This window comes from Canis lupus, chromosome 2 (assembly GCF_048164855.1).
Source record: "Canis lupus baileyi chromosome 2, mCanLup2.hap1, whole genome shotgun sequence".
Taxonomy (NCBI): Eukaryota; Metazoa; Chordata; class Mammalia; order Carnivora; family Canidae; genus Canis; species Canis lupus.
The window spans coordinates 63584218-63600055 of record NC_132839.1 but is presented as its reverse complement, the minus strand read 5'-3'; the positions used below and the strand labels follow the sequence as shown (position 1 = coordinate 63600055).

General features: G+C 43.0%; 1 protein-coding gene across 4 annotated transcripts in view; it reads right to left on the bottom strand.

Moving 5' to 3' along the window:
- Window positions 1–15838, bottom strand: part of POLN (DNA polymerase nu) — a 155680-nt gene that overhangs the window by 15790 nt on the left and 124052 nt on the right. For all 4 annotated transcript variants that reach the window (XM_072804171.1, XM_072804196.1, XM_072804178.1 and 1 more), the window contains one exon: window positions 4887–4969. In XM_072804171.1, the coding sequence (XP_072660272.1) occupies window positions 4887–4969 (83 nt within the window). The remainder of the gene's footprint in view (window positions 1–4886; window positions 4970–15838) is intronic.

The window sequence follows — 15838 nt, the reverse complement described above, 5'->3', positions numbered from 1 at the left end:
TTTGGACAGAAACAAACAAACAAAAAAACTCAATTTTCCCTATTAGGGCTTAATTAAGACCATGTGATAGCTTCATGAATACATTACACTGAAATAATCCATCTCTAATTCCTTCTTTCTGTGACTTTCTGATCAGTGCCCCTCTGCTACATCACTCTGGTGCAAAACTCCATCAGCTTTCAGAAAGGAATTGGATGATGGCTGGACACCTCCAGCAGGTCTGGCTCGCGGGAACCTGAGTCTCCTCAGCTAAATCCTTTCTCACATCTAATCTACTATTAATCCTCGTCAGTGAATTTTTTATTTCTGACATTGTAATTTTCAGTTTTAGGATTTCCATTTGGTTCTTTTTATTTTCTGAGATTTCCTATTTTCTTTTCATTCTTTATGAGCATGCCTTCCTTTACATCCTTCAGCTCAGTTATAACAGTGGCTTTAAAATCCTTGTCTGCTAATTTCAACATCTGGGTCATCTCAGGATTTGCTTCTGTGATGGCCTTTTCTTTTGAGTATAGATCAAATTATCCTGTTTCTTCATATGTTCAGTCATTTTGGATTAAATACTGGATGTTGTGAATGAAATGTGGTAGACACTTTGGATTCTATTATGTTTTGTTCTGGATTATTAACCTTTTTTTAAAGGAGGCAGCTAATGTGGCCAACATCAAACTTTGAACTTTGTTGCTTTGCAGTGGGAAGCAGCTGAAATCTCAGATCAGTCCATTTCACTTTGGCTGGGCTATTTGAAGTCTGCCCTACTTCGGCATCGTTAGGGGTCAGCCAGAGGTTTGCGCCGAGTTCATACCCAGAATTTGGGATTCTTGAGCTTCTTTGGCTCTCTTTTTTTCTGAGATTTCTCCCTCACTTTCCAGATTCTCTGGTTGCTTCAAAGTATGTCCTCTGTTTCTTCAAGCAAGTAAGACTATGGACTTCTGTTGGTGTTTTGGCTGCTCATAACACAGGCTGAGGACTGTCTCTGGGTGAAGAGCTATAAAAAAGGGGAACTCACCCTGAACCATTCCTCCCTAAGGTCACTTTTTAGTACCTTTAGGTAGTACTTTTTCCCTAATTTATAGTTGATACATGTGCTGGGACCTGCTTGGCCATTACAGAAGTCACACTTCTCCTTCTCAGAATGTATGGCTGAGAAATCATTCCTTTATTAGGTAGAGATGCTAGGATATCTGAAGAGCAGAGAGGTTGAGGTCCTGTGAAGAAGCCTGTTTACCAGAGGCTGAAAAAATGCAGCAACCACAAGGAAAATGACAGAGACTGGGAAAGAGATAGAGAGTCCAGTCAGTTCTCTGGATTCCTGCTCCGGTGCCCTTCCAGTGGGCCTGTCACACTCAGAGGCCCCCCAAGCAGGATGGCCTTGGGTTCCACTAGCCCCTTCCACACAACTCTCCTCCGTGCTTTGGTTCACGTGATCACGTTTCTCCCATGTGAGTCGTAATTGCCCACAGGCTTGTCCCCCTGAGAGTACCCCTGACAGTGAGAGCCCCCTTGGTGGAAGCACAAGTCACTCCTCATCTCTGAAATCCTACGAGAACACACAATGTGTTTTCCCACAGATGGCTAATTACATCGTGTGTGAGCATGCGCTACATCTTTAGGAAGACAATCTTCACTCCCTTTTCTCCAAGCGCTCTCTCAGCATATTTGCTAATAGTCTCTCCTCTGGTCTGTAGCCCTAGGCCTTGTGAGTGCTTGGCACATAGTGGGCCTCCAGCGGTGCTGGCTGGTCTAACTGGAGCAGACGTGACTACCTCTATGTGTCTTTCAGAACTGCTTGGACAGCCTGCCCAGCCTATCTCAGCCCCACTTGGCACTAGTAACTCTGTGGCATGTGCATGAGATACTCTATGTTGTCCTCCTGGCCCATGCAATTCCTGTGATGGATGTCAGCCCGTGGGAGCAAGCACAGCACCATCCCCAAGGCCCCCTGTGCCCACACTTGGGCACACACTTGGGGATGTCTGCTGATCAAATGTGACTGGATATAGAGGCAAACTTAAACGCTGGACGACTTGAGGAGAATCAGAGGTTGAATGGACTTTAGGAGCAGGGAGAGCTCAGAGCAAGACCATCAGGAGAGGCTTCCTGGAGGCAGTGAGTCCTGATGGGGTCAGAGGGACCATTGGCAGGACTGGGCTAGGGTGCAGTTAGTTGGCAGGTGGCTGAAGGAGGGGTAGTGAGCTCATGGGTCATCCCTTTGGGTGAGGCTCCCGGGGAACAGCTGCTCTGTGGTCACCACGATTCTGGCAGGGACCACCCCACCCCTGGCAGAGTCTGGGGGAGGTGTGGGGATCAGGCTGTTCCACCCTCAGACCACTGGAGGCCCGCACAGATGTGAAGTCTCTCTTGAGCACCTTCTCTGCTCATATCACTGTTCTAATTCTCCTTGCCTGTCTCTCACTGATGACAGCCTCATGCTGATGGCGCCAACCTAGGCAATGCCGCTGCCATGTGTCCCTAGCATTCAAAGCAGCAGCTTCCAGACCCTCAGTGGTACCTTTCATGCAGCCCTTGAAAGCCAGCTGGTAGGAAGCATATGTGCTGCATTTCCAGAGGGTTCCCAGCAGCCCAAGAGACCCAACAGGCTCGCCTGGCAAGACTCTGGCCTCACACGTGGGGAGGATGGCACAGCCGTGTGCTGATGCCAGCAGATGCTCAGGAATCTGCTGTCAAGCAGGCCGGTGACAACAGGAACAGCAGAAATGGAGGCTTGGGGTGGGAACCCTGTCACCGTCAGGGCTAAAAGCAGCCAAATTACTCTTTTCACTAACATCATGGCTAATGACTCACTGCTTATTTACAAAGTGGAGCTCTTTATAAAGTGCATCCTCCAGAAGGTGCCAAACCAGCAGAAGTGAAGACTGCTTTTGGGTGCGTCCTGCCGTCTGTGCAAGGCTGCACTGATGGCTCTGCACACTCCCACCCATCCCTCTCTCCCAGCTGGATCCAAGGTGGTGGCCCCACTACTGCACACAATGCTGGTCCCGTAGCACTATGTACTGGTGTGCACTGAACCAAGGGGCACCCAGGGTGCCAGCCACCACCCCAACAAGCCTACCTTCTCACTGACAAATATGTGACTGGGGCAAAGGGGGTGGAGGGCTCTGTGGAAGGTCACAGGTCCAGGAGGGGGGAAGAGTTAGGACTCTAGCCAGGCTACCTGCCAGGGAAGCGGGGTAACACTCTTCCCGCAGAGCCAAAGCTAACAGTATGTCTATGACATATGGCTCAAGGAGGCAAAGCACCAAAATCTAATATAACTTGGTGGAATGCTGCGTCTCTCTTGGCCCCCACCCCCGACAGTAGCCCGGGAAGTTTCAGAAGCACACAGAGAGAGGCCAAGAGGAGGAGACAGACCAAGCAAATCTGAATCATCCTGCTATCACCACTGAGTTCAATTTTTTCAAAGTTTTTTAGCCTGTTTCTGTGTACACAAAATGTTTTCACAAGTAGAGTCAGATAACTACCCAGTTTGCTAATTGGTTCGGTATTTATTATGAGCCTGCTGTGTGCCTGGCCATGGGCATAGCTGGCAGAGCTCCTGCTTCATGGGGCTCCTGGGGCTGGGAGCATGGGTGGCACTCTGGAGGAAGCGAGCCATGGAAGGTGTGCTGCGTGCTGCACAGGGCTGGGGGCCCCAAGCCTGGACAGCGGTGTGTGACTGATGGACTCTTAAGCGGCTTCCAAGGTCCTGCCTCCTGGTCTTCATGCTCCTCACGGAACCCCCTCCCCTGGAGTGTGGGTCATGGAGGTATTGACCTGGGATGGTGTATATAAGTGTGTAGCACCATCTCGCTGGCTCCCAAGAATGAAGCCACTGTGTGGTAAGCTCTGCCTATGTTGCGGGACCCATGTGGCAAGACCTGAGGGCTGCTGATGTGCCCCCCAGTGGAGCTGCAGGTGAGACCACAGAGACCCACAAACAGAATGACCACGAATGTGTGATCTGGAAATGGATCTCTGATACAGTGGTCAGGGACGGCTGAGAGAGGGAGCTCTGTGGATGTGGGGGTGTGCAGCAGAGAGAGTGACTACAGGGCCTAGGCTGGGAGCCAGGCTGGCCAGCAGGAGGCACGTTCCAGACCCATCATATGCAAGTCTCTCACGTCCCAGCACATGGTCACACTGCAGAAGTACAAGGTGGCTCTTGCATATAATCGACTATACATCTGCCTGGACTTTCCTGCCCTGAAAGCTCATCCCCTTTTGCTGCCTTTCCTTGAGTGGCAGGGAAACAAATTCTCCTCTCAGTGTTCTTGCACGTGCTGTGCTGCTCAAACAGGACTGACCCAAAGGAAAGGCAGTCCATGCAGGCCAGTGGACAGCCAGATGTGCCCTTCCTTCCAGAGGTGCTGGCTGGCCCACGGCCCCTTCTGACACTCTCCCTTGCTATCCTGAGGGGACACGAGGCCTCGCTGGCTCAGCATGATGTAGAGGGAGAAAAGAGTTTCCATAGAATTTAATGAGCCACGTCAGGAAAAGGGGGGGGGGGAGGGTGACAAGGACACTCTGCCTTGTGTCCTGGGTTAGGATGAAGTCCCCTTGAGCATCTCAAGGACAGAAATGGTCCCCAACACAGCCATGTGAGGTTGGGGCCAGGTGTGAGCCCTGCATGCCCCCCAGCTGGGCAATCTTGGTCTACGTTCACTCCTGTGCTTATTATCTCAGCTGGCCAGATGCTGAGGGAGTTAATAGCCTTGAGGGGTCTGGCTGGTATCTGGTGCATCACAGATGTCATTGGTGTTTTGTAAATGACACTTGGGAACTCACAGAGTGAGCTCCAAGGGGCAAGAATGATCTCTTTAGGGCAGACGACAAGGGCCACTTCCAGGTGGCCTACAGGTGACACCCAAGACTGGTCCGCAGCCTACCTGCTCCGTAGACCACGGAGTACACCACCTTCTTGGTCTGCTCTCTGTCTGCATATGTCACACATTCTGGGGGAATGTCCTTCCTGTGTGGAGAGATGGCATGTGGTCAGGCATATCAGCATCGTGCCTGCAGAGGAGGCCATGTGAGTTCAAGCAGCATGCCACCCACCACGGCTCTTAACCATTTCAAACCTGTCCATAGGGAGGGGGGGACATTCAGCACCTGCAGATCTGGCTCAGCATGGGCTCTCCACATGGATGCTAATGCTGTGGCTGAGCAGGTGCAAGCTGGGCATATTCCTGAGCATCAAACACAAAAAGGATTTTCACCAAAGGGGTACCAAACAGAACTTGAGGAGAGCCTGCTCCCAGTGCAGGGCACCTGGGCCTAGGAGCCCAGTGGACTCCACACTGGGCTGTGTAGGATAGTTGGGCAGCCTCGGCCCTCCTTGCAGATATGGTTGGGCTGGTGGGTGAGCCAGTCTTAAGCCTACAGCACTCAGACAAAATAAAGATCAACTCAACACCTGACCAGCATGTGAACTGCCACAGTCTGCAGAGGGTAAAGCTGAGCTGTTTGAGTAGCTCCAGGTGCCCACCTCCCTGCACAGCTATGTGCCTCAGGTGGACCAGGTGTCTCTGACAGAGTAGGCATTTCAGATGCATGAGGACGGAAATAGAAAAGGGAATCTGTCCCCATCTTTGTGGGTCAGCTCTGCTCTGGGCCGTTGGCAGCGCTGCCTTATCCTTCCCTTCCAGCTGGCACTGGGCCTAGACACCAGCCCCGCAGAAGAGCCTGGGGTCTTCTCCAGTCTTTTCTGAGTGTGTGAGCTTCCTCGGGCATGCATGTGGCTCTCTAAATTTCCTGGTGTGCACAGGCAGCTTTGAGTGCCCAGGAAGTTCTTCTTCTTCTTCTTTTTTTTTTTTCCTTTTGAGATATGTTTATTTATTCTAGAGGGAGGGGAGGGGGACAGGACAAGTGGGAAGGGCAGAGGTAGAGGCAAAGTCTCCAGCAGACTCTCCGCTGAGCGTGGAGCTTCACGTGGGGCTCCAGCCCACGACTCTGAGATCACACTTGAGCTGAAACCAAGTGGGACATTTCACCCACTGCCCTGCCTAGGTGCCCCCCACCCCAGCAGTTTTTCCCAATTGCTCCTCCCAAACCTCCCTATTATCTTGCCCTGTGGCTGTTTAAGTTACATGTTTTCTAACAATGCCCCCACTTGTCTGCCCCAAGTGAGTTCTGAGGTAGAAGAAACAATGCATGTTGTCAGGCCCTGGGGCAGCCCCCAGACAGCTTAGACTAAATGTGGATCTCTGAACAAGGTCTGCTCACTCTCTGTGGAACCAGGCACCTGGGCCCCAAAGGGAGGTGGAGGTGTGCAAATGCCACAAAGCACTCCCACCATCTGTAGTTGCTTTTTCTTGATTCAGCATTTCCTTAGTTGCTATAAACTGTTGACTGTTTTCCAGAGTTCTGACAAAGCTGGTTCTGACAGTTTTTGCTTGATTTTTTGGTGTTTCTGTTGGGGGGACAGACCCTCAGAGACGCCAACTTTCCCATGTTCACTGGCCTTCTGGAGTGCACAAATTTTTACCACGTGATCTAAGTACCAATGCATTCTTGTGCTTTTCCCACTGTACCAAGATATTTTGCCCACTTGTTTATCTCACTCTTGAACTTGGTATCATTAACAGCTCTATTTAGATGAGAAGCAAAAAGCCAACATGCATTCATGCTCAGAACAAATATGTGTCCACTCCTAGGTCACTGTCCACCCTCCCTCCCTTTATTTGGGAAAGCCTACAGGTGCTCCCAGCCTGCTCAGGAAAGACACTGCTGGAAAACTTGCTAGGACTGGCTTTCCCTGCTTCTTGCCCAGCCATCCGTGACAAGGACTCAGACCCTCCAGTGGCAGCTGTAGGGAGGGAAGGACCAAGCACTTTAGAGCCAGGCCCTGCAACCAAGCACGTAGGTGACCTCTCCTTAGTGCTGTCAGGCCAGGAGTTGTATGATGAAACATTAAATTCTCCCAGAACCTGCTTCTTCCCAAAGTGTGACAAGATCCAAACAGTATAATCAATACATAGATATTATAGATGTATATCAAAACCACGCTCTCATAGTAGAGAATATATTTTCTTCCTGAACACATACAGCATATTCATAATAACCCATCATACATTAGGGCACCAGAAAATATCAAAAGATTGCACTGAGCAAAAATATTAAAATAACATTTTGATCACAGTGCAAGAAAACTAAAAATTAAAACCAAAGCCCTCTTTTCTCCCAAACCAAACCCAATCCCATCTACCTAGAATAAAACAAAAAACACTTCTTTCAGATTTGGGGTGAAGAAAAATACAAATTATATAGCTTTCTGGGGCACCTGGGTGGCTCCGTCGGTGAAGCATCTGCCTTCGGCTCAGGTTGTGATCTCAGGGTCCTGGGATGGAGTCCCGTGTGAGGCTCCCTGCTCAGGGGGGAGTCTACTTCCCTCTGCTTCTGTTCTCTCTGTCCATTTGCACTCTCTCTCTCAACAAATACAATCTTTTAAAAAAATTATATAACTTCTAATGAATACATTGTATGTCAGATGCAGTAGATTACATTTAAAACAGTGAGGAAATTTCATAGCCCTGAACACTTGGTATTGAATAAATACCAATAAATACCAATAAATACAATAAATTAAATGAAAGAATAAACGTACAGTTGGCCTTTGAACGACACAGGGGTTGGGGTGCTGATTCCCTGCACAGTCGAAAATCCATGTATAACTTTTGACTTCCCCAAAACTTAACTACTAATAGCCCCCCGTTGACTGGAGACCTCACTGATGACATAAACAGTCAGTTAACACATGTTCTGTGTGTTACATGTATCATATACTGCATTTTTACAATAGAGTAAGTCATGGAAAAGAAAATGTTAAGAAAATCGTAAAGAAGAGAAAATACATCTACAGTACTGTCCTGAAGCAAAAAAAGTCCTTATTTATTTAATTTCTTAAAAATATTTTATTTATGGGGCACTCGGGTGGCTCAGTGGTTGAGCATCTGCCTTTGGTTCAGGGTGTGATCCCGGGGTCCTGGGATTGAGTCCTGCATAGGGCTTCCTGCAGGAAGCCTGCTTCTTCCTCTGCCTATATCTCTGCTTCTCTCTCATGTCTCTTATGAATAAATAAAATCTTAAAAAAGGTAAATATATTTATTTACAAATAAATAAAATCTTAAAAATTTTTTTTATTAATTTACTTTACAGAGAAAGAGAGCACAAGCAGGGGGAGCTACAGGCAGAGGGAGAGGGCAAAGCAGGCTCCCCGTAGAGCAAGGAGCCCGATGCAGTGTTTGATACCAGGACCCTGAGATCATGACCTGAACTGAAGACACACATCCAACCAACTGAGCAAGCCAGGTGCCCCAAAGTCCTCATTTAAATGAACCCATGCAGTTCATACCTATGTTGTTCAAGAGCCAACTGTATATGAACTAAGTTTTCAACTTAAAAAACAATAAAAAGAACAACAAATCAAAGAACACACAGGAGAGAAATAATAAAGTTAGAATAAAGATAGGAACAGAAATTGATGAAGTAGAGAACAGCAAAACACTAGACCAAATTAATAAATAAAAATCCTGGTTACTGTAAAAAATAAAATAGATAAACCATTAGCTGGTATAATCAAAAGGGAACAAGCACAGATATACAAAATAAGAAACAATAAGGGAAGGTAACTACAGATATGCAAGAAATTTAAAAAATCTTAAGTTATTTTGCAGAACTCTATGCAAATAAATTAAAAAACTTAGGTGACATGGACGTTTCTTAAGAAAATACAGTTATAAAAATTTGCTCTAGTAGAGATCAAAGTTAGGCCACAGAGGAATGTCCAAAGAAGAAACAGAGAAAATTATTAAGGAACTACCCCACAAAGTCCTCCAGACCCAGATGGTTTCAAAGGGGAATTTTATCAAACAGAAAATGAAGAAAAATGTATTTTATTAAGTATGTATAACAGTTATACCAAAACATGATAGAGTTTATTTTATTTTTTAGAAAGATTTTTATTTATTTATTTGACAGAGAGAGCATAAGCAGGGGGAGTGAGTGGGAGAGAGAAGCAGGCTTCCCGCTGAGCAGGGAGCCTGATGCGGAGCTTGATCCCAGGACCCTGGGATCATGACCTGAGCTGAAGGCAGACACTTAACCAACTGAGCCACCCAGGCACCCCAATAGAGAGTTTAATGAAGGAAAATCACAGACCCTACCTCCTATGAATATTGATTGATGTAATAATCTAAAATAGAATATTGGCAAATGGAGTCCAACCCTATAATAAGAAAATAGTACCCAATGGCCAAGCAGAGTTTATACTAGGAAAGCAAGGTTGGTTCAATGTTAGGATAGCTATTAATATAATGCATCACATTAATGGAACTAAGGAGCAAATTATGTGATTGTCTATATAGTTGTTGAAAAAATCCTATGACAAAATTCAATACCTACTCCTAATAAAAACTCTTGGGAAAATAGGAGTAGCTGGATACTTCCTTAAAATTATAAAATACACACCCCAATCCTAAAGTTGGCATCCTACTATATGGAGAAACACCAGAAGCACTCTTACTAAGGTCAGAAGCAAGGCAAGGGTGCTCACTACCTCCAATACTATTTAACCTTGTTCTGGAACTATTAGCTATATCATCAGAGTCATAAGAATTGAAAAATATGAAGAAAACTATCTCTAGTTGCAGATGACAAGGTAGTATTCTGGAAATCCCTAGAAAAACAATGATAAAATAATTCATAAAGTAGCAAGAAATAAAATTAGCATAGCAAGGCAATAGACCATGTATGGCAATAACATGAATGAACATACAATGGAAGAAAGGACTTCATTTACAACTTCAGTGAAAATGACAAAATACTTAGGAATAAACAACAAGAAATGCGTCAAACCTATATGAAAAATCTTTAAAACCTCCTGAAAGACACAAAAGTGGACTTGACTGAATGCAAAGGCATCCCTTGTTCTTGACTGAGATATTTCAATATCATCAAGATATCAGCTCTCCTTACAGTAATTTATGTATTTAATGCGATCTCAATAAAAATACCAAGAAGTGTTTCCATGGGACTAGATGCTGGTGTTCACATGGTGTATAAAGGCTTGGAAACAGAAGAACTCTGGGGGGGGGGGGAGGGGCTGGGCCACCCAGACATTAAAACAGGCAGCAAGCCCTGAACAGTGCAGTGGTGTGGTGCAAGCAAGAGAAGAGCCAGAGCACCTGAGTAGAACAGACACCTCAGGGGCAGATTCAATGACATGCAGAAATCCCGTGGAATAAAGATGGGCTTCCTGGTAGATGGTTCTGGGACATCTGGAGAGCCGTTTGGAGAAGGGGACCAGAAAACCTGACAAGCTCCTCTGTAACCAAATCTAGATGCAGTGAGGGGAAGGGTTGATGGATCACCTCCCCTACCACCACTACCACCCAAAACCCCACGTCTTTAGTGTGGCGTAAGATACCATAAGCAAAGTCAAAAGACAAACAAACAAGGAGAAAATATTCATAACATGTATCAGAGATGAAGGGCTAACACCCTAACGAAGACAAAATATTCCTACAAAAGAAAGATGAAAATGGCTGAGAGGCACAAGGCAAGCTCAGTGTGTGATTTCCACTGGCCACATTGGGGCAGGGCCTCTGGTTTCTGATACCTTAGAGGGATTCTGCTTTTGCATCTGCTTGTTGGGTAGTTAGTTCACTCCCACCCCACCCCAGAAGCCCAGGTCCGCTGACCCTTCCGGATGCAGAAGTGTCTGAAGTGGCTTAACACAAAGTACGATGACTGGTTCGGGACATAGGTTAAGGGTTTACCTGTGAGTGGAGGATGCTGTGGCTGGCAGAGAGGGCCAGGTCTCCTGTTTTCTTTTATTGGCTTCTAAAAATTAATTTTATTCACGTATAATTAACACGTGATAAATTGCACCCATTTTAAGTGCACAGTCCAATGAAATTTCAAAAATGGATACACCTGTATAACCACAAACACAATCAGGATACAGAACATTCCTCTTATTCCAAATGTTCCTTCATGCCCCTCTGAAGTCAAACCACCCCAAATTCTGCAGCCCCAGGGAGGTGCAGATCCTTACTGCCACTGTAGGTTAGATTTGCCTTATATCTTATATAAATGGAAGCATATGGTACATACTCTTGTGTCTGGCTACTTTCACTTAGCTTAATATAGTTAAAAATTTTTTATTATTCAAGTATAGTTGACATACAATGTTATGGTAGTTTTAGGTGTGCAACATAGCAATTCAAAAATCCTATACATTACACAGTGTCCACCACCATAAGTGCAGTCCCCATCTGTCACCAATGTTATTACAGTATCATTGATTATATTCCCTGTGCTGTACTTTTCATCCAGTGACTAATTTATTTTATAACTTGAGGCTGGTGCCTCTCAATCCCATTCACCTATTTCAGCCATTCCCCCATTCACATCCCATCAGGCTACCACCACTTTATTTTCTGTACTTATGAGTCTGTTTCTAGTTTTTTCTTTGCTCATTTTTTTTTTTTAGATTCTACATATAAGTGAAATCAGATGGTATTTGTCTTTGTCTTTTTTTTTTTTTTTTGACTTATTTTACTTAATACCTTCTGGGTCCATCTGTGTTGTCACAAATAGCAAAATCTCATTCTTTTTTTATGGTTGAGTAATACTCCATTATAAATACTCCATTATAATATATATATATATATATATATATATATATATATATATATATATATATATATATCTTCTACACCACATCGTATTCATTCATCCATCAATGGACACTTCTGGTGCTTCCATATCTTTGCTATTGTAAATAATGCTGCACTGAACACAGGGGTGCATTGTCTTCAAATTAGTCTTTTCCTCTTGTTTTGGTAAATACCCAGTAGTAGGATGACCATATGATATTCCTATTTTTTTATTTTTTGAGGAACCTCAATACTGTTTTCCACAGTGGCTGCACCAACTTACATTTCCACCAACAGTGTTCAAGGGTTCTTTTTTCTCCACATCCTCACCAACACCTGTTGTTACTTATCTTTTTGATTCTAGCCATTCTGACAGGTGTGAGGTGATATTTCATTGTGGTTTTGACTCGTATTTCCCTGATGACGAGTGATGTCAAGCATCTATGTGTGTGTCTCTTGGCCATCTGTATGTCTTCTTTGGAAAAATGTCTATTCAAGATCCTCTGCCTACTTAAAAAATTGGATTGTTATTTTTTGGTATTGAGTTGTGTAAGTTCCTTTTATGATGTGCATGGTAACCTAACCCCTTATCAGATATATCATTTGCAAATATTTTCTCCCATTCAGTAGGTTGCCCTTTTATTTTGTTGATGGTTTCCTTTCCTGTGCAAAGGCTTTTTATTTTGATGTAGTCCCAATAGTTTATTTTTGCTTTTATTTCCCTGAGATGCCTCAGGAAACATCTCCATAAATGTGTTGCTTAGGCTAATGTCCAAGAGATTACTGCCTGTGTTTTCTTTTAGGGGTTTTGTGGTGTTAGGTCTCACATTTAGGTCTTCAATCCATTTTGAATTTATGTTTGTGTATGGTGTAGTAAAGTGGTCCAGTTTCATTCTTCTGCATGTGGCTGTCCAGTTTTCCCAACATCATTTGTTGAAGAGACTGTCTTTTTCCCATTGCATATTCTTGTTTGCTTTGTCATAGATTAATCAACCATATAAATGAGCATTTATTTCTGGGCTCTTTATCCTGTTCCACTGATCGATGTGTCTATTTTTGTGCCAGTTAGCACAATATCTTTGAGACTTACATTGCTATGTATGTCCTTTGTTCATTTCTTTTCCTTGCTGATCGTTTTCCATTGACACAATTTGCAAATTGATCCTTTGTTGATAGACATGAATTTTTCTGTTATGACTACTGTGATTACAGCTAGTAGGAATTTTGACACAAGTCTTTGTTTACATGTGTATGTGTATGTCTCTTGGGTAAATACCTAAGAGTGGAATTGCTGGCTTGTATGCTAAATGTGTGTTTACCTTATAAGAAAAGGATTATTTTTTTCCCCAAATGACTTACAGTTTTACACTCCCAGCTGCAATATATGAGAGTTGTAGTTTCTCCAAACCATTGTCAACAGTGATTATTAATCTTTTTAGTTTTAGCCATTCTTGTGAGTATGGAGAGGTATCTAATTGTGGTTGTAATTTGCATTTCCATAACTAGTGATACTGAACATATTTTCATGTGCTTATTGGCATTTATGAAGTATCTGCTAAATCTTTTGAGGGTTACTTGTCTTCCTATCACTGAGTTGTAAGAGTTTTGTATGCATTTGGACAGTCATCTGTTGTCAGAGATGTGTATTGTGAATATTTTCTTCCAGTCTGTTGCTTGCTTTTTCATTGTCTACTGGTATTGTTCTAGAGCAAGTATGTTAAATTTCAATGTAGCTCAATTTATCAATTTTCCAATGAAGTGGCTGATACTTCTGGAACTGGAGGGTATTGTGCTGAGTAAAATACGTCAATCGGAGAAGCACAAACATTATATGGTCTCATCCATTTAGGGAATATAAAAAATAGTGAAAGGGAATAAAGGGGAAAGGAGAAAAAATGAGTGAGAAATATCAGAAAGGGAGACAGAACGTGAGAGACTCATAACTCTGGGAAACGAACAAGGGGTGGTAGAAAGGGAGGTGGGCGGGGGGTGGGGGTGACTGGGTGACGGGCACTGAGGGGGGCACTTGATGGAATGAGCACTGGGTGTTATTCTATATTGGCAAATTGAACACCAATAAAAAAAAAATCTTTGCCCCATAGATGAAAGGATTTTTTTCTCTTATATATTCTTCTAGAACGTTTATAGTTTGAAATTTTATCTTTAGGTCTATGATCCATTTTGAGTTAATCTGTGTATATGGTGTGAGGTAAGAATCAAACCTTATTTTTTCTAAGTGGATATCCAGCTGCTCCAGCATCATTGGAAAGATTATTCTTTACCCCACCAAATTATGTTAGCATCTCTATTGAAGGTGAGTTAATCATATATGTGAGGGTCTATTTCTGGACTTTTTTTTTTTATTTATTTACGATAGTCACACACACACACACAGAGAGAGAGAGAGAGAGAGAGAGGTGGGGGCAGAGACATAGGCAGAGGGAGAAGCAGGCTCCATGCACCGGGAGCCCGACGTAGGACTCGATCCCGGGTCTCCAGGATCGCGCCCTGAGCCAAAGGCAGGCGCTAAACCGCTGCGCCACCCAGGGATCCCTGTTTCTGGACTTTTAATGATGTATGTATCTACCCTTATACTAATAATGCACTGTTTTGATTACTGTAGCTTTATAGCAAGTTCTGAAATCAGGTAAAACTCAAAATTTGTTCTTCCTTTTCAAAATAAACTGCTTTTTGGATGATATTGTAATTGTATTGTTTTACCTTAAAAATTTTCAGTTGTTTATTGTTACTATATATAAATACCATAGATTCATATATATTAACTTTGTTTCCTATGTCTTTGCTAAATATTCTTGTTGGTTCTAGTAGCATCTTTTGTAAGTCTCTTAGGATATTCTGTGTATACTATGATGCTGTCTGCAAAGAAAGCTTTTTTCCAAACCTCATCCCCTTTATTATTGTCTTTTTATGTTTTATTGCACTGGCTAGAACCTCCAGCACAATGTTGAATAGAAGTTGTTGGACTGGACATTCTTGCTTTGTTTCCTTGGAAAAATAACTGAGTTTTTCACAATTAACTAAGATGTTAGCTATAGGTTTTTCATCTATGCCATTTTATCATGTTGAGGAAATCTTCTGGCTCACTAAAACTTTTTATATTTTTATAATAAGTATCTCTCAAATTTTGTCAAATCCCTTTCTGCATCTATTGAGATAATTACATGGTTTTTCTCTATTTTCTTAATATCATTAATTACATTGATTATTTTTTGTTAAACTAATGTTGTTAATCTAAAGTAACTGGTGTTAAACCAACAGTGCATTCCTTGGATAAACTCCAACTGGTCATGGAATATTGTCCTTTTTCTACATTGTTAGGTTTGATTTGCTAATATTGTGAAGGATTTTTGCATCTATGATCATGAGGTCTATTGGTCTGCAATTTTCTCTTTGTGCAATCTCTTTGTTTAGTATCAAGATAATTCTGGCCTCAAAAAGACTGGAAAATATTCACTCTTCTTATCTTTTCTGAAAGTATTTATAAAGGATGGAATTACTTTCTTAAATGTTTGATAGAGTTTCTAGTGAAGTCATATAGCACTGGGAAGGTTTTTATTACAAATTCAACTTTTTTAATAGATAAAAAGCTTTCAAGTTGTTCCATATTTTATCAGTTTTGGTAATTCGTGTCTTTCAAGAAATTTGAGTTATCAAACTTATGGACATAAGGTTGTTAATTACGTTTCCCTATTATTCTTTTAGTATCTGTAGAGTTCTTGCTAGTGTGCACCTTTTCATTCCTGATATTGCTGCACCCCTGCCCCCTCCAGTCTCCCTGATAGCGATTTATCAGTTTTATTCATCTTTTCAAAAATCCTGCGTGGGTTTCATTGATTTTCTCTATTTTTCTGTTTTCTAGTACATTGATTTCTACACCTCCTATCTTCCTTCTACTAAGGATTGAAGTTGCTTTTATTTTTCTAGCCTCTTAGGATGAAGCTTAAAGCTTTGATAATTTATTGTAGACTTTTCTTGTTTCCTAACATAAGCATCTAATGCCACAAATCTCTGAGTACTTCTTCAGTTGCATCCTATAATTTCAGACATGTGTGTGACTTGCACACTGCAAACTACATGCATTGCTGAGAGGAATTAAGGAAGACCTACATAATGGAGAGACATACACTGTGGTCATAGATGAGAAGATATGGTTATCGGCC